Below are 19,262 nucleotides of genomic sequence, written 5' to 3' on the forward strand. Positions count from 1 at the left end.
AGCCCAGCCGCTAATCTCCACCGCTAAAAGTGTGCGCCAGAACAGCCGGGATGGTATTATCTTTAGGGTTTTATTCGTTCAGGTGCCTGGGGGGGGCCCAGTGTGCAGATCTGGGATAAAACATGAAAAGGAAGCAGGCAAACCCTGGGGGAAAGAGTTGCCCTAAAGACATAAACTCAATTATAGTCTCACGAATCTGAATTTATAATAAAATTCTGAATTTAGATTAACATCTACAATCTGATGGCGGAGAACCTCAAATCTGGGTGAAAGGGGCGTTTCAATTAATTTTGCTTGGAATGTATTTCGACCAATCACGATGGGGGAGGGGCTCTGTAGACGCGCGTAACACGGAATGGGTCTCTACTGGAAGTGGGAATTTTGGAAACAACCTGAACCACAACACAGGTGATATGACTGACTATTTATATCGGATCCAGGAGAGGATTGATGACGAAAACGATAGTCTCGTCTTCCCATTGTCGGCGTCCTTCCTTGGCCAACAGCGAACGCTAACTCGGCCATATCTAAACTAAAGCTTCCCATAGCAGGTGTGAGGTAAAAACAAGCTAAAACGTCCTGTCCGGAGACAAAGCGTCTGTAAATGTTTAAAATCAAACCTGTGTAGTAGATTGACCACTCTAGAAATACATCTATTAAAAACATGCTCTGAAACCTCCATCTTGCGCTCACGAATTAGTTGATCTCCGCCGCTAGGAGAGGGTTTCTGTTACAAACCGGAAACGCTGCGTAACCCCGCCCCTCGGACTTTCTGGTTTCCTGCCGAGGCGCTGTGCAGTCTCCCCCAGAAGTATTATTTGGGTGTTCTTGTCACAAATTAGCCTATTCATAACAGCATTGAAATAACTCGACAAGAATTGTAGGTAGACTTTCACAGTCCCTGACACATAATTGCTATACGAGAGGACGTTTCTATTTACAAATAATGGAACGTTATTTCAGAGCTGCCAAATCTCACGGTTTCACCGTGTGACACACGCTTTTGCCAAAAAAACACATGTTTAATTTCCTTCAATAAAAATGTGATGTATAGTAATGGAGGCCACTGTAAAGTTATTTAATATTGACTATCGATCCGAATCAGCTTTTCACAATATACCAAAAAAACGACAACAATAATTTGCCATGTTTATAAAAATTGATTTATTTGACAATCTTATTCAAGAATAGGCAAAATGGGTAAGAGATTAGGGTCTTACATTGCAAACGTAGTTCATTTCAACAACATACTCCTATGTAGAGGGTTCACATGTTGATATATTATAATTGCACTTTATAATCATGAAGAAAGTTTGTCATGTAACTGGCTGTTGAAAATAAATAGTACTAATGTAGCCAGTACAGACGGACAGCGACGCACACACACGCAGTCATACGACTCACACCATCACCAACAGTATATAGCCCTACCTAGAGGTTCTCTATGAATGATTGAGATGGTCTGTGTTTTCTCCAGTGTAAATCTCTAGCAGACCCGGTTGTGTTGTTTATAACAGTGCTTTCCACTTTCCAGTCACATTAATTTACTACCACTACTACTAATAATAATAATAACAAAAAAAGAAAGAAACATAAAATACTCTTTGACATACTGAACGGCCAGGCCTTGGGTCTTAAATGTGGCCCTGAAACGCAACAAATGGCACATCCAGCATATCCTATGTACCACAGTCTTGATTTGAATATGACATTATTGAAATGGTGGTGTGCTGGTCTTGATTTAGCCTAGACCCCCCCCCCACACACACACTTCATTTTATCAAGTCCATTTGGCTACAGAAATAACGTTACTCAGAGTACACACACCAGGGTTATTCACACATATTATTTTCCACAAAATAATTTAAATGCGACTTCAACCAAGAGAGCAGCAAGTGTAACACACACACACACACACACACACACACACACACACACACACACACACACACATTAAAACTAGCCTATGCGATCGGGGGAACAGCAAACGCTCGGCAGCACAGGAATCAACAATCATTAAAGTAAATAAATGGTTACACAACAATAAAGCAGCAAAACAATTAAATATGTGTCCCCAATAAACAGCAGCAAAATATGGGATGTAGAAAATACACGATATCTTCACGTACGTGAACTATTTCAATGTATCCATATCATTCTTTTAGAAGAGCCATGTTACCGCTTACACTTATGCAAGTTGGAGAACGTTGAACGTAGTGACGTAATAGACGCTGACTCTGACCCATCACACTTTGTTTGTCCGGTACGAAACAGATGGTCAAAAATGGCCTGCAGATCCCACGATAATGACTAATTATAACATGATGCACGGCATTGGTATTGTGTGATGAATTGAAGGAAAAATATGAGTGTAGAACATATTAATGCGGTCCATTCTGGCTTAACTTGTTAACCTTTCTACAAATGCATGCACTGACTAAAACAAGGCATGTCTCATATATCATCTGCTTGTTTGAACCGATGCACTGCTGTCGACATAAGGGACTTCTCCACACACCCACAGGTGTGTGTGTGTGTCTGTGTGTGTGTGTGTGTGTGTGTGTGTGTGTGTGTGTGTGTGTGTGTGTGTGTGTGTCTGTATGTGTGTGTGTGTCTTTCCAGGTTGGCTTCATTTTCTCTTCACCTGTAGACAGGGAGCTGGATGTTGGGGTTGGGGAGGAGGTGGTGGGGGTGAAGTTGCGGGTGAAGGTGGGGGTGGTGGTGTTGCTCCAGTAGTCTGGCCAGCCCCAAGGCCTCGTAGCCACGGCCCAGCATGCGCTCCTTGATACAGGGTGGGTGGATCTCGCTGATCAGGCACTCCAGGGACTGGAGGCTACTGCTGAGCACCGAGGCGTGGCAGAGGCCCGGGCCCAAGCCTGGGCCCCCACCGTGGGGCCCCATGCCGCCGCCACCGCCGCAGACCCCCTGCTCCGCGCTGTACGCCTGCTGGGCGGGCGTTGATGGATGACACTGGAGTGGGTTCGGGCGGCGGTGGTGGTGGTGGTGGTGGTGGTGGGGATCGAGGCAGTTGTGAGGGTGGGCGTGTGGGTGGGGGTGACCCGTGTCCCTGGGCAGGGCCAGCTCCTGAGCGTAACAGTCGGTGAGGGGTGCGGCCGCAGCCAGGCCGTCCCAGGACGGGGCGTGGTACCGCGGCCCCAGGGAGAAGTCGGCGGCGCAGGAGCTGATCTGCTCCTGCGCCGCCCCGCCCGCGCCCGCGCTGAGGGGGTGTGGCCCGCAGGACGGACGGGCGGAGCAGCCCAGCGGGAGGGAGGACTGCGGAGATTGGCCCACCATGCTCTCCGCGCCCCTGCCGCCCGGAGTGCTGCTGAACATCCTCAAGGACCCCTGCGGGTACTGCTGCTGTAATTGATGATGTTGTTGTTGTTGTTGTTGTTGGGGTCGATGTTGGTGGTGGTGCTGCGGGTGTTTGTGCTGCCAAACGCCGTAGTCCCTGCCCTCCAGGTACCCGACCTTGGCCATGTCCGCACTCTGGGTGGGCAGCACGGCCCCGGAGAAGGCCAGGCCGCTCTGTGACGGGGGCACCCCCAGCACGAAGCCGGAGTCCGAGCGGGCCACCGCCGCCACCGCCTGGTGGGACGGGCTGACCCGGGCCCCGCCCCCCCACGGCGGGGGTGCCTGGCCGGCGGCGGCGGTGGCGGCGGCGTTCACTCGCCTCATCAGGGCGCCGCGCACCTCGCTCAGCCGGGACCGGTCGTGAGGAGGGGGCGGGGCCTGGCCTCTGGCGGTCACCGCCGCGGCGCCGGAGGACGGGCCGTCGGGCGCTAAGACCCGGGGCGTCCCGGCGCCGCCGTGGCAGTAGGCCTTGTGCGGCTGTCCGTCGGGGGCGTAGCAGACACCGGCGCCGTCCGGGGGGGCGCTGAACAGCGCCGGCGGCGTCTGAGGAGGAGGGGCGTGTTTAGTCCTCCTGCCATCTGAGTTTTTCACCACGGCCTTGACCAAGATGGCGGAGCCCTTGACAACGGCCAGGAGGCCGCGGGACCCCAGCGAGGGAGGATGGGAGTAGGGGCTGAAGCGCTGGCCCGTGGTGTCCAGGCCGTTGACGGTGCGGTTGAGCTGCTTGTGCTGGGGTACCCGCACGTTGTTGGGGAAGATGGTGATGGACAGTGGGCTGCTGGCCGTCCTCTGGGCGAAGGCGTCCAGCTGGGCCGGGGTGGGGTAACGGGTCGCTGTGGAGACGGAGACCCCTGAAGGGAAAGCGTCAAAGAGGGGGATGGAATAAGTCATTGTACAAAGACATACAAACATACAAAAATATCAGCTGTTGGATAATGTGGCCCAACAGAAGCCAACTTTTGGTTATGGTCTACTTTGTGTTCTCATCGGTTCTTTTCCAAATGCGTTAAAGGGAACAAGGGATGACAACTGCCCCTCTTTTAACTCATTTTGGAGGAGAAAGACACCGCAGGCTCGGTTTGATCAGTACTTGATTGAATTAATTCAGACTTATTTCGGTGCACAATCAGATTATCCAGGGAAATCACGGAGAGGAACAGAGGCAATAGAAACGAGAGAGAGAGAGAGAGAGAGAGAGAGAGAGAGAGAGAGAGAGAGAGGGAGAGAAAAAAAGAGGAGCTAATTTTACAACGGCTGATAAAATAGAAACCGCTTGGTTATGAAACCTTCCGCAGGTAGATGTGACAACATGCGGTGCAAAATGTCAAAAGAAAGTGCTAGCAATGGCAAGGACACAGCGTTACATATTAACGTCTAAAAAAAGAATCCTAGGAGATCCTAATGTGGCACATCACCGGATTAAACACTGCAATTCGCCTGTTCGTCTGTTCTACTGCAGTCCCATTCAATTCACCCCAGTTTCAACCCTTTTAAACCCAATATGACTTAATCACTTTATGAACCTAATTTGACACTAATGTAAAAGAGCTAAAGCCCAAGTTGGGAAGGGGGGAAAAAAAGAAGTTGAGCGAGGGAAGCAATCACCCAGAATACTGCGATTGAACGGTGTTAGGGAAAGGTTGGAGAGACAAAGCCGGATTGGATTGAAGCACCATTATTCATGCAATTTCATGGCTGCTTAGCTCTCGGTGACAAAGGAGAGGTGGTAGAGGTTCTCCATTTTAAACCCTATACATCACACCTGGTGGGGCTCACCATTACTGTTTAGAGAAACACCAGTCTGCTAGGGAATCTTTCCCACACAAAATTACTGAAAATAACCTAGATTACAGTGTGGTACGTGCAACTCCAGACCCAACCAGGGAAACGGGGCCGTAATCGGTGGGTTTAGGGATAGGACGGGAAGGAAAAGCAGCCGACAACAAAGCATTTCATTCCACGTCGACAATAGGGAAAACCCTATTACAGCCGCGCAGGAAAGAGACCCCTCACATGTTGTCCCCTTATTTGAAATTGATTTGGGAGTTTCATTTCATTGTAAGCTCCCTCGACGTCGAGCCGCCAACTGTGAAAATGATTCAATCTAAAGCATCCATCTCATGAAGGGAATAAATTGGGTGTTTAAAACGGAACGGAAAGTGGCGGCGAGGTGAGAGTGCTTCCAATTTATCCAGAGATCTTCCTCCCCCCCCCTCCCTGCTCCTCCTCCCCCGCAGAGAGTCAGAGGAGTAGCGGGGGTGGTGGTGAAGGAGGGGGGGTGGGGAAAGCACCGACCTCTGGTTGAATTACGAGCGGGGCTGGATGAGCTTTGTTAAGCATCACAACACGGTTCCGAAAGAAAAAGCCCACGTGAACGTCTATCACATGTCTCCCTGACCCTGTGAGGTAACCCCCCCCCCCCGACACACACACACACACACACACACACACTATTGTACAACACCAGATAGAGCCAGTGAAGGAGATGGAGGAAGTAAGTAAGAGAAGACTTTGAGTAGCGATTTGTTAGAGATGTTTTATGGAAAAAACATTTTTCCATAAGAAAACTGATTTTAGACTGCATTTCCGTGACCTGCAGCCCCCATACTGGTACTTTATACTACTATGTATAGTACTATATATAGTACCTATACTGATACGAAAGAGAGGAGAATATATACCAAGAGGAAAAGTGAAGCCTGGTCACCTTATTTGACAAAAACAAGCACAGTAGTTTGGATACATCTTCAAATGAGAGAATTTGTATTACATGATCAAATGTTATCGATTGAATATAACTCAGTGGTGAAGGGCCAAACATCTAAAGATGGCTTAAAGACATAGGCAGAAAAAATGGGTGGTTGGTCTTAAAACATTCATTCATCACAGAATAGAAGATTAAAACAGAAGCACTAAAACAGAATAAAATAGAGAATAGGGTCAATTTAGAGTTAAAGTCTCAACCAGCTGTTACTAAACTACATGGGCTTATATGAAGAGGAGAAGTGGATGTTTGTGTGTCTTCCCAATTATCACGTTAATAATAACACTGGAGCTTGAATTGACCTCTCCTTTTTTCCCTTGCCTTTAAATAGATGCAGCTAAGTAGCGGCTGATGTGAAAGAGGCTGCAGACAAGACACCCTGCTGAGCGGCACCATGCAGGGATGAGAAACAGGTGTGCTTTCACACAAAACACCCTAATCCCTTTCCTCTGAGGAGAGGCGACAGAGAGACAGAGAGAGAGAGGAGAGACGGATAGAGAGAGAGAGAGAGAAAGAGACAGAGAGGAGAGACAGATAGAGAGAGAGACAGAAAGAGAAAGACGGATAGAGAGAGAGACAGATAGAGAAAGAGAGACAGAGAGGAGAGAGAGAGAGAGACAGACAGACAGACAGACAGAGACTGGAGAGACAGATTGAGAGGGAGAGAGACAGAAAGAGAGGAGAGATGGATAGAGATAGACAGACAGTGAGAGAGAGATGGAAAATGGAGAATGGCGGGTTATCGTACATTCTCAATTAAATGCTGTGGCTAATTAACCGCAAACGTGAAGGTGGCCTGATTAATCATATTCTGGAGTGTAGGCGGATCAAGTCATATCTGTTGATTTATGCGTGGTTGTGGGTCTGCGCTTGAATAAAAGTAAAGTAAATCTGGGATGGAAACGCACAGCAGGAATAAGAACAAAAACCCCATCTCGGGTGTTAACCTTGTCACGCTTTGAACAGGCTAAACCCTGTTTGGCTCACACACATAGAACAATCCTGCTCTCAAAAAAACACTTTAAAACTGGTTAATCTCGGTTTCGTTCACGCTCAAAAGCATTTCAGTCTTGAACCAAGAGCCCGAGACCTCGTTGTTCGTGAGACGTTTGAGTTAATCACTGATTTACGGTTGGAGAACCAGGGCCCCAAGGCTCGGCTGGAGAGCAGGGAGCCGGCCTCGCGCACTTGTTCTTACCCTCTCTCTCTCTCTCCCTCTCTGTCCTTTTTCCTCTCCCTATCTCTATCCTGGCCTTCTAGTTCAACACATAAACACCCAGGGAGGAAAAACTGTCAAATAGACAAGATTAGAAAAAAAACTTAACGTCCTTCTACAATTGACAGAAAACTGCCAAATCAATGTCAAGGACAAGGTTTTAATCATCAATATTGTAGCTTGATATTATTGTATATTTAGGTAACTCCAACATTATTATGTAATAATGTGCTTCATTACAATGGAATGTATAAAACAAATCATTACATGTCCTGCATGTATCAGCATACACACGGTACCGCAATTAAATCGATATCTTCTAAATGTATTTCACCTTGAACATGAAACTTTACACAATTGTTTTTTAACACACCAATTTTCAAGTGCTTCAGCTGACCTTCACACACACACACACACACACACAGTGCAAATTAACCGCACATTAAAGAGCTTATTCTTCGTTGCCATGACAACACCCTCTACACACACACACACACACACACACACACACACACACACACACACACACACACACACACACACAGTTTGGCTTAATAGGCCCACTCATTACATGCATGTAATTAATTGACCGCACCTCTATTCAGCTGGCGGAACAGCTCTTTCTCTAAATGACTATTGTGCTGGTCAAGACCTGAGAGGGCAACAGACCAAACGTTGACGTATCTCCCTGAGATACGTCAAAAATCTACTTTTTCAAAATGTGTCAATACATCAATGTTAGGTTAATATCCTGCTCTGAAAAAGTTGTGGCACTATTCTATGACTAGTACTTAGTAGAATACATAGTAGTAGTATGCATTGTAGTATATCTAGTAATATGCCATAATGTGACTGTAAAATATCAAAATGAATGTACTATAGGAGCAAGCCTGTAAATAAAACAAAACAATCCCTCACACGCACGCACATGCTCTTACTCTCTCACACACACACACACACACACACACACACACACACACACACCCCCCCCCCCCCCCATCTTAAACCCACTCTCACAGTCAGCACTTCCTTTTTTTTTTACTCAATCTCCTTCCGCAAACACGCACAAACACAAAAACAACAAGTCATTCACTCCAGTTTGTCGTCCTCTCCTCAATCTCCTCCACCTCCTCCTCCTCCTTCTCCTCCTCCTCCTCCTCCTCCTCCTCTCCATTCCGGTAAAGTCTTGTCGAGGGCCCATTCAGTGAGCCACCGCGGGGTTGAGCACTTAGCGGTGTTTGCTGGGGAAGACTCTGAACACCAGTGTCACTCCACATTTGTTTCTGAGACGTTTGGCCCCGGCTTGCGGGCTTGTGGGGAGGAGGGGGGGGTGGGGGTGGGTCGGGGGGGGGTGGTGGTTACGGGGTCGGAAAGTGCTCTGCTGAAAAAAGGGCTCCTCTATACAACCACAGGCCAGCAGCGTGGGAAAAACAACGTTTCCAGGCCCTTTTATCCCCCGTCGAAGGGGACTCGCGGAGGGGCAAAGGCATTAGCTCAATAAATCGTTTGCGCTTGCTGCGGCGACCGTAGACGTTGACGAGAATTCAAATGTTCTGCGACGCGGTCACGCGCTGAGGGGCCTAAAAACGAAGATAGTTTTAAAATAGCCACACAACGTCCACAAATCAAGGCGGTTTGCCCTGGAAAGTTTGAGTTGCATTAAAACAGGAGCCCAAAATACTTTATTAGATGAAGCTGCCTGCATGGCCATAGGCGCACGGCTCTGATTGGACGAGAAGTTTGTTTCATCTGGTTGTGTTCTAAATGTCAGGCTAGCGCTCCGGGCTAACACAGGGAGGGGTGTGTGGGGTTGGGGGTATTCAGTGAGTGTTAGCTCCTAGCTAAACAAGGGTGGGTGAGGAGGGGGAGCAGGGGGAGGAGGGGGGGGGGGGGGTTTGTCCTGCAGGTAAACAGTAGGAGGAAGGCTGTGATGAGTTCTTGCCTGGGGCGATCCAGGCCCTTCTGTTTTGCCGTTTAGTAGACAGGTGCTCCACTGATTCGCAATTAATAGTTAATAACAGAGAGACAAAAAGGGGCGTTTTGACCCGAGGAGGTACTGCGTTAGAGCTGAGGAGACACGGGCAATGTGGGTCATGCGATACGTTGAGTTGAAAAGGTCTTTGCGTAACCACGTTTTTTTTCTGAAAACTGCAATTAAAAACTTTCACGTTTCAGGACTATATCTATTAACACAATGGGCTCACAGGCAAATCAGGCAGAATTAATTTACCTTCTGATGATGACCAGTTATAATGAGCTCTGATCGGAGACCAACATGCCATGGTCACTACATTTTAGAGCTCCTTGTTTTTGTATTATTTCATCTCGCATCGCATAATTGTGCAATCTCATGAATGTTTTAGAAGCACTAGATGAGGATTTGTCACTCCTGTTTGCAGCAGGAATATTGCCAGATAATTAACACGGGGAAGAACTACATGTTTATTTTTCAAATCAATATTGTTCTTGTTCGAGGCTTTAGTCTCGCATGAAACACACAAGATGAATGCAGTTAGATTATTTTGTAATCACTTTAAAAACGTGTTTTGAAAATATTACAACGGTTGTATCTTTGCATTGAGTCATATCAACACACTGAGATTATTATATTCTGCATAATGTATGCACTGTCTGTCTGTATGTTGTGTTTATTTGTTGTTGTCTTTTTGCACTATTATGTTATTATGTTATATGTTGTGTGATAAATATTTTAAGAGCCTATGGGGAAACGCAATTTCGGTCCTCTATGTAACTTGTTGCACAGTCGGTCTGACAATACAAAACAATTGACTTTGACTTTATATCAACAGTCAATAGACATCCAGAAGGAAATCCTTGTGACGTCTAAACATACTTCCCATTACAAGAGACCCATCTATTCTTTATTTGTTCTTTTATCCGTTGTGAAGATGTCATAAACACAGGTGGCCCCGCTCTAAGCCGCCTGGTGTAGGTCAGGAAGGAGGCAGGGATAGCAGAAGACTAGTGGTGGTGGGACTCACCTTTGTGGGTGTAGGGCTGTGACGGCGGCATGGCGAGGGCCAGCGGGGGCACCACCTCCAGGACTCTGGTGGTGCATACCAGGTGCTGGGAGGAGAAGTTCTGGTGGCGGGGGATGCAGGCCAACATGGTGACTCGCTGCGTCGGAGAACCTGCTGGGGGATGGAGACGGAGATACATGACACATGATGAGGGAATATGCTTCCGGGAAGGAAAGGGCGATTCAGCGTATTTATGTGTGTTTATTTATACTAGGTATTTTTTTTCTTTTTATTCAGCTTTTTTTTTTATTTGTAGGCCTATCTTGTTTTATGCGAATGTCAACAGAGAGATGATTTTATGGTGGTATGAATTCTACATCCAAACATGGATAAAACAAAAAAAAGAATAAACTGCAAGCTGGCGGAAAGCGTTGCTCCACAGGGCTCTCTCGACATTCGCACATCAAAAGACGACATCCGCTCCCACTTGCACTTCAATAGCCTTCTTCAAACCGCACTCACGCATGGGCACTGTGAACACAGCCACCCACCTACACCCACGCCCCCCACACGACCCGAGCAGAAACACACATCAACCACCGCCAAAATACTACAGATGTAAACCAGTGCTTAGCGGTGGTGACTACACAGCCCCCCCAACCCACTCCGCCCCCCCCTCCTCTCTCTCTCTCCACGTGCTCGTTATGATGTCTCTTTCCCCGTCGTCAACCTTGATCTGTCAGTCGCTAGCGCCAGATCATTTACAAAGGCAACTCTTAGCCCCCCTGCGGCGAGCCGCCTCTAATCTGTAACTGGCGTGTAGAACAGTGTTTTTTTGTTTTTTTTATCCCCTCTTCTTTTTAAATATAATTGCTGTATGAATTGAAGCCGATATTGATTTGCACGGGAGAAGGGGGGGACGGACGCAGAAGGCAGAAATTTTCCTTTAGAACGGGCGTGTGCTATTTGCAGAGATAAGTATTGTCAGCCGTAATGAGTGGCTGAGTGTTAGAGTAACTGCCTCTTTCCCCCCCCGGCGTCGCTGATTGCAGCCATTTTTCCTGCACTGAAAACGAGGTATTATCTACACACACCCGCGCGCATAGATAAACGCGTCGGAAAATATTCCCTTCGATTTTTTTTTGCACTTCTTTTTCCCCATGCAGTCAGCAAATCTAAAGGCTAGAAGAGCCCATCTAAAGATGCACCTCCCCAGCCCCCCCCCCCCCCCCCCCCTCCCCGAGGCCATCAGATAGGCACTATGCTGAACCAGAAACGGACATCCCTGGAGATAAACAACTAGCCAAGCGCACACATTTTTCCATTTCCATTCGCGCCATTTCAAACTGCTATCTCCTCTTGAAAAAAGAAGCGGGGCTCGTAATGAGAACGCAATTAGGCCTATGTCGGAATAGTTTTTAAGGCAAAACTACAACCAACTGCCAGGCGACTAGGAGCTCGCAACAAACACATCCTCCTCCACCCCCCTACCCCCCCGTCAGGCATCCTTGATCCTGACTGGCTCATTTCTCTTCTGCCGTTTCTTCTGGGCTGATTGTTTTCATTTCTCCCTGCAGCTCCAGAGGGCGGCTCAAGTGATCCAAACATAGGATGGAGTGTTAGCTGACTAGCTGCAGAAACATGATTACCTCCACCTTCCCCATAGGCAATAGTGGGAACAGAGCAGCTTTCATTGTAGTCCCGGGGAGGCCTGAGGAGACCACGTCTACTCCACCTTCTTGAGTCCCATCAGTGACAGGCCAACCCCCCCACTGCTCGGAAAACAGTGGTTTGAACACGCACACACACACGCACGCGTATCTGAGGAGCGAAAAGCTCTGGTTGTCCTGTGGTCAGGTTCCATTTTGAAAAAGAATGGCAATTTTAAAAACAGCCTGGCCTTACCACACATTTAGAGATGGAGGGTTGGACGGGGGGGGGGGGGGGGGGGGGGGGAAGAAAAGAAAGAGAGAGGTTTGCTGTTAACTACTTTACTACCACCAAGAGAATGCAAGAATAAGAATTGATTCCATTACCGGGAGAACATGAAAAAGAACAAAGAATCGCAATCCTTTGAAATAACATTACAGTTCAAAGAGAGAGAGAGAGACAGAGAGAGAGAGAGAAAAAATAGAGACAGACAGAGAGAGGGCTTGATTATACTTAAGATAGTACCCCAGACAGATCAGTAAGAGAGTGAAAGCATAATTGATGACTTTTCCTCTAATCTCAGTCACACCAAATGTGAAATCTGACATTTTTTGTGAAAATTCAAAGCTTCAACCCGAAGTGGGATCCATTATTCAAGAGCCTGCGTGCTCCACGGACCAAACATCGGCACCACTGAGAGCGTCGTGATAATTCTTTCCCTTAAAAGTTGTTGACAAACCTTGACTCAATTTTGTGGTATATGATAGGAAACCCCAATAACAACAACAACAACCCATTTCTCAGTCACCTACATAAACATGGATCGCCTTGCGCTACGTAATGTACTGTAACCCAACCTTCTCCTTTTTTTTTCCGCAAACCGTGTTGTCCTTCAAGCCCCCGTATCTCAGGTCTCCCTCGGACACATTGATAATGAGAAGGAGGGAGGACAAAGTTTGGGACAGTCAAGGACGTTGACTCCTTTGCGGGGCTGTGGGCTTGACACAAGCCTGCTTGATAAGCAGCGTTATCGGGATGGGGCCCCTGATGTGGCCCCGCCACCGAGGGCCTGCCGGAGAGATAAGCTCCCCCACGCTCAGCAGTCCATCTTTTGTCTTCCCAGGTTTTTTTTTGATAAGGGGCATTTTGGCAGGACAAATTGGCCTGTTCCAGCACTGCTGCTGCTGCTGCTGCTTGACTGCATTTTGGAGGTGGTGGTGATGGAGGTGATGGAGGTGGTGGAGGGAGAGGCTACAGGCTAAAAGTCCGAAAAATGGACTGGCACATAAAACATCATATAAAAATCTCTCTTTTTGTTGCATTGTGTGTTCTTTTTCCTTGGGGATCTGGGAAGTAGATCTGACAAGACAATGAGGTCACCGCCACAGAGATGAGCCATCTCCTTGCACCGTCACCACTTCAACATAAATGATGGCTCCGGTGTTCATCATCTGAAGAAGTCTGCAGTGGCCGGATACCGTTTCCAATGCTATCGTTTTGAAGATGGTGTTTTGAGCTGCGAGGAGGAGGAGGTAGGTGGGTGGGTGGGTGGGTGTGGGGGGGGGTTACAACAAGCATACTGTATAAGGTTACCCGACGTCTTCTCTCGGCCCGGTAACCTTATACAGTAATCACACCGGACTACAAATCACATTTCACAGAGAGAACCACCGCTGGCTGCCCACCAGAAACGGATCAAAAATTCATATAAAAGGGGGTTGGGGGACAGGACGGGGGTTGGGGGTTGTGGGGCAAGCTGCCTGAAAAAAATCGCAGCTAATGGATATTCTGATTGATGACGGAGAAGTGCTGCACATCAATATCTATCTGGGAGGGGGGGGGGGGTGGAGGAAGGTTGAGCGCCGAGTGAGTGACACCATCTGAAAGCCATAAATTACAGCAGTCAGCCTCGACAAGAGGGTCCTGTCTGACCTTCTGGGGGCTCGTGGCAAGGCTGAAGCACCTGCAGCCCGGGGGAGGAGAAGGCAAAGTGTGCCAAGACTCTGCCTTTCAGCCCGCAGATAAAGACCACTACAGATGCATACCAATTCACACACACACGTGTGTATTAACATACACACACACACACACACACTTTTGTGTTTTGCCCGCACATGCTTAGAAATATGTACACATGCAGACACACGTACACACATGTACACACATCCGAACACTCACACGCATGCCACACCCTTAGACACACACACACACACACACACACACACAGAACCTAAATTTGGATTAGCATATGAGTGCTATGCTAATAGTCTTCCTTTTTCTCTTTCCGCAGAGGAAATGGAAGAGCAGTTTTGATGATGGAGCAGAACGGGGAAAAGGGGGCACTAGCACGGAACAGTGGAGTACAAAACGGATGGCGGGGTTAATTTAAATATAAATAAATGATTAGCATGGAAAGCGGGCTAGACCAGCTCCAATACAGATGAAAAAAGCGTGGGAGTAGGCATTGTGGACGTCATTTGAGCCACAACCTACAATAAAGTAATGGAAGTAGTGTATCAATACATCACTTTGCATGTATACATAATAACCATCCATCCATCCATCCATCCATGCATCGATATATCTATTCATAGAACCATGTGTGTTTATATATCAGTGTTAATACAGCCTTGGCAATAGACCCAGCAGAAATCAGCCTGACTGATGGAGACAGGACGAGCGATTTGACATCCGACACAGACAGACCTAGACAGCGAGAGGTTCTGCTGCAGCTGCCGAGCTCACCGCGGCGCACTCCCCCGCACGAGTACACCCCCCCCTCCCTCGCTTTACCCTCATACATTTTTAATAGAATCTATTACTCGCGGATTAGCCTATAAGAGGCTGGCCTGGTTAAATTCTCTCTTAATAGTTTGCATAATGGCCATGAGAGCAGCAAACACAGGAGACACACAGATTTCCCTCCTATGTGTTCTTTGCGATTAGAGGGAGATGGACAGAGAGAGAGAACCAGGGAGACATGGGGACAGAGAGAGAGGGAGAGAGCCATAGGGACAGAGAGAGAGAGAGAGAGAGACAGAAAGAAAGAGAGAGAGAGAGAGAGAGAGAGAGAGAGAGAGAGAGAGAGAGAGAGAGAGAGAGAGAGAACCAGGGAGACATGGGGACAGAGAGAGAGGGAGAAAGAGAGAGACAGAGAGAGAGGGAGAAAGAGAGAGACAGAAAGAGAGAGAGAGAGAGAGAGAGAAAGAGAGAGAGAGATGTACACAAAGGTTGAAAAACAGGACATCCAAGCAAGCTGGAGTGACTGGCTCTTCCTCACACAATAAGCACACTCTGGGGCCCCCGGCAGCTAACAATGACACTCATTCCCACTGAGATGAATGCTGGTAAGAAGAAGGAAAAGGTATTACAACGGTGTTAGCGAGAGGATTTCTGTACATACAATACAATTCATGCACATGCGGAAAATACAATACATTAAATTAAAATATTACATTATTATAGAGATTGGCATTGTAGGTAGAATCTCTAGTGAGAAAAACATGCAGTATTTATAGTGGGCTGAAAGGGATGGTGTCTAACAAAAGTCATTGTACATCCAGTCTGGTACAGCTGTGGTGTATTGTTAAGACCTATTTCCTACTTTTTGCATAAGGAATGCAGGGTGCAATATGAAAACCAGAGATGGGAATTACAATCCATGTTTTAATTGCCTTCCATTTCTTCAAAGAAAAGGAGTTACAACAAGTGTGAGACTCTACAGAAATCAGATTGTGATTAGTGATCGTATTGGTGTATTATATAAAATGAATGTTGAATATAGGTCAGGATGACTAAATTAGTTCATTATGAATGTAACCATGCAAATTAGCTACCATTCCCAAAACATTTGTGACTAAGGTTTCCTTTCATCTTTTCTTTTCACATCTCAATATTCATTGGTCTAATAATACATTTGTTATTGATATAATAAACTATCCACAATACTTTATAGGCTTCATTTTAATTTGGGTCATCATGCTAACATGAATAAGACCGGTAACATAATATTGTATATAGGTCAATAAATATTCTCGTCGTTCTAGAGACAATTGAGAGCCAAACATGCAGGGAGAGGATTACCATGTAATAGAGAATGTTTTTCAGTAATATGAACAGGAAGATGTAATATAGACCAACATTGTCAAGTGTGTTTCCACAACGTGAATGCCTTTCCTTATTTGGTCTAACTTAATCAAGGCGAGAAGTAAAATTGCACGCTTGAATATATAATGGCCCTTACGGAATTGGAGCTGACATCTATCTCAATGGAATCACTTACATTTATGACAGTTGATTCAAAACAATACGCCATCTGGCATGGCGGCACAAACAAACCAGTAAGTATAATTGAGAGGATATATCGACACAGCCAAAAGAATGTCATACTCTTCACAATCAGCGATGAAGTGATGGAGGCTTTTGATAGCAGCTAGTTTTATAGTTTGAAAGTATGCAGTACATTTGTTCAAACTGAAGTTGTAAAGGAGATCTCCAAATATGCAGAGAGAAGGCTACTTCTAGCAAGGACACATAGTTAAGTGATCCACTCTCATTTTAACTTTCTGGAAAACAAGCAAGGAAATACTGACATAACTGACATAACTGATATATATATATATATATATATATATATATGTTAATAATCATGTGTACTAGTTTAACAGGCCACAAACATTTGCACTCACGCACACACACACACACACACACAAAACACACAGCTCGGGGGGGGGAGGGGGGTAATTAGGTGTTATCTTGGAACAACCTTGGCAGGCAGCAGGAAGCCTTGGACATTCCCAGATCTGCTGTTTCACCCAGACGTTGCCAAGGCAAGTAAGAGAGAGAGAGAGAGACAGAGAGCGAGAGAGGCTTGACCAATGCAAAGTAAGCATCAAATTATGGGGGAGGGGGGGGGGGGGGCTTATCTTATCCTTATCTGCATATGTGCCCCACACACTGAAACACACACTACAACTCACTGAAGGACCCCAAACACTACACTGGCTTTGAAAGTGGCTTCAAAATTGTTCTGTTTGTCTTTGAGTCGTCTTCCCCTAGATATCCTTAGTTCTTGTTTTTCCACCTCATCATCGTTGATTGCGCGCCACCTTTGTTGATTGTTAATTGTTTCCTCCTGTGTATTTAAGCCCACCGTTTTGTTTGTCCTTTGCATGATTGTCCTGTCCTTTAGTGTAACCCAGTCCCGTAATGGTCTAGTATTGATTACCCTTTTGGTTTTACGTTAGATAATCTTTGACTGTTTTTCAGCTGGCTAACTTTGTTCATGTTTTTGTCTTGGAAGAATTAAAGTGAATAATTTTTTTGTTTAAACCTTGGTTGAGTCAATATTTTCAGTTGGGAACCTGATCAAAAAGCATAAAAAAAAGAATAGTGAGTTAGTGAGAGGGACAGGGTGTGTTAATGAAGATTGTCCTGAGAATGCCACTGTACATTTTAAGTTAATATATTTCATATTTGTTTTTAAAGTGATATGAGACGACAGACAGCTCTGACAGCAGAAACAGGAAATTTCCACTGCAGGAGGGGGAAAAACCCAACTCTTGTGCCAATACGCAGAATGTATAATGTGACAGATTCCTTTATTAAGCTGTTTTGAAAGTATTATATTTTATGAAGCAGATATGTGTGACTGTTGTGATTCATATAAAAAGTGCTTTGGAAAGCTCCTTTTATAGCAGAGCTTGATCAAAATGGTAAATGATCATATCTACTGTGCCACTGCCTACTATCAGAAACAGCTCAGCTTATTAAAGAGCTTCTGGCTTGAATAACACCTTGCCCCATAAAATCTATAACTAAAGTCAGATGTGGTTGCTTTCAATGGCACTTGCCCCAGTTTCTACAATAATACTTTAATGCATTTAACTATTGTGAGTAATTATCCTAATATAGTGGTTTCTTGGGAGGTTTTTATTGTATTCCTTAAAAGCCCCATTCCCTGAGCTGATTCAATCCACACAGCAATACTGTAGTACAGCCAGCCCACAGAGCTGCCTCTACCATTCTCTCCATCTCTTCCCCTCTCTCCCGTCTTCCACAGCAGCTCATTACACTGACAACCGGGTCACTGATTCTTTCAAGTAATTAAAAATGAAATGAACCTGAGAACTATAAAGAAAAGAGGATTACATCTATATTTATATAACATCTATATATAATTTATATATATATATATATGACTATATATCTATAATATATATGCACCCATATATATATATATATATATATATATACACACACACATATATAACTATATATATAAATAACTATGTATCTATAATATATAACTATATATCTATACATAAACATACATAAATTAAAAATATATATACATCTATATTCACACACATGGGCCATGTGCCATCAGGCCATGGCCTTAGAATTCGCACCACAAAGTGACCAAATTGAAAAATAAATAAAAGCAATATAGCCAAGAGGCTAATGGGATATGGACTGCCTTGGTTCCCTCCCCTCCCCCCACCACTGACCCTGAAGGCCTAGACCGTAACCCCACCACGCTGAACCCTGCCTCCCTCTTACCCTCTCATCCTATTAAAATGAAAAGACCAATTAGGCAGATTTCAAAAGATGGCAGGCTGTCTCTAATTGCACATGACGTCCTTTGGCAGATGGAGAAGAAGACAAAAAAAAAAGGTTATTTACCATGGACCCTGGAAGATATGCCTATAACATCCAAAGCATGGAGCAGCACTGCATTATCCCTGATAGAGTAGCTCAGCCTGTGTCCCTTCCAATGGAGGTCACTTTACATAATGTGTTCCCTGCACGGTGGACTTATTGCCAGCATTACATTCAGATCACGGCACCCAGCCTGAAGCTACAGGCCTATAGGTTACGCGGGAGGAAAACACAACACATGTTCTCAGTCGGTCATGCTACTGCTTTCTACAATAACAGCGCTAGCCCCAATACAACAGGGTTGTTTCTCCCTCAAAGGGAACAGCTTGTTTGAGTTTAATTGAATTTAAGTTCAGGTAAACCAGCTTAACTAAAGCTCAACCTATGGCCAGTAGGACAACTGGAGATAAACTGCTGATGGGGTACAAGTCGGTCGGTGTTAACACTCCATATGTGCACACATGAAAATCAGGACGACCAAATTTGGGACAAAATATGAATTCCAACAGGTTTCTCTCGTTTTGGATTTTACCACCGCATACATGAAGGAGCCAAGGGCAATATCCTGGAAATTAGAAATCCATTGTCTGAATACTGTGATGTATTACCAAGGTACAGCTTGTCTGGCTTCTAATGA

The 19,262-nt window shown here is 45.8% G+C and overlaps 1 protein-coding gene across 1 annotated transcript; it reads right to left on the reverse strand.

The window, feature by feature from the left end:
- Positions 1-2,640: 2,640 nt before the first annotated feature.
- Positions 2,641-10,463, reverse strand: LOC311367548 (protein FAM222A-like; the record flags this gene model as incomplete). Its single annotated transcript, XM_084486377.1, has 2 exons — positions 2,641-4,205; positions 10,337-10,463. The coding sequence occupies 2 exons, from the start codon at positions 10,461-10,463 to the stop codon at positions 2,641-2,643; spliced, it is 1,692 nt and encodes a 563-aa protein (XP_084342503.1).
- Between the last annotated feature and the right edge of the window lie 8,799 nt (positions 10,464-19,262).

Source organism: Micromesistius poutassou, assembly GCF_964030765.1.
Source record: "Micromesistius poutassou genome assembly, chromosome: 22".
NCBI classification, from domain to species: Eukaryota; Metazoa; Chordata; class Actinopteri; order Gadiformes; family Gadidae; genus Micromesistius; species Micromesistius poutassou.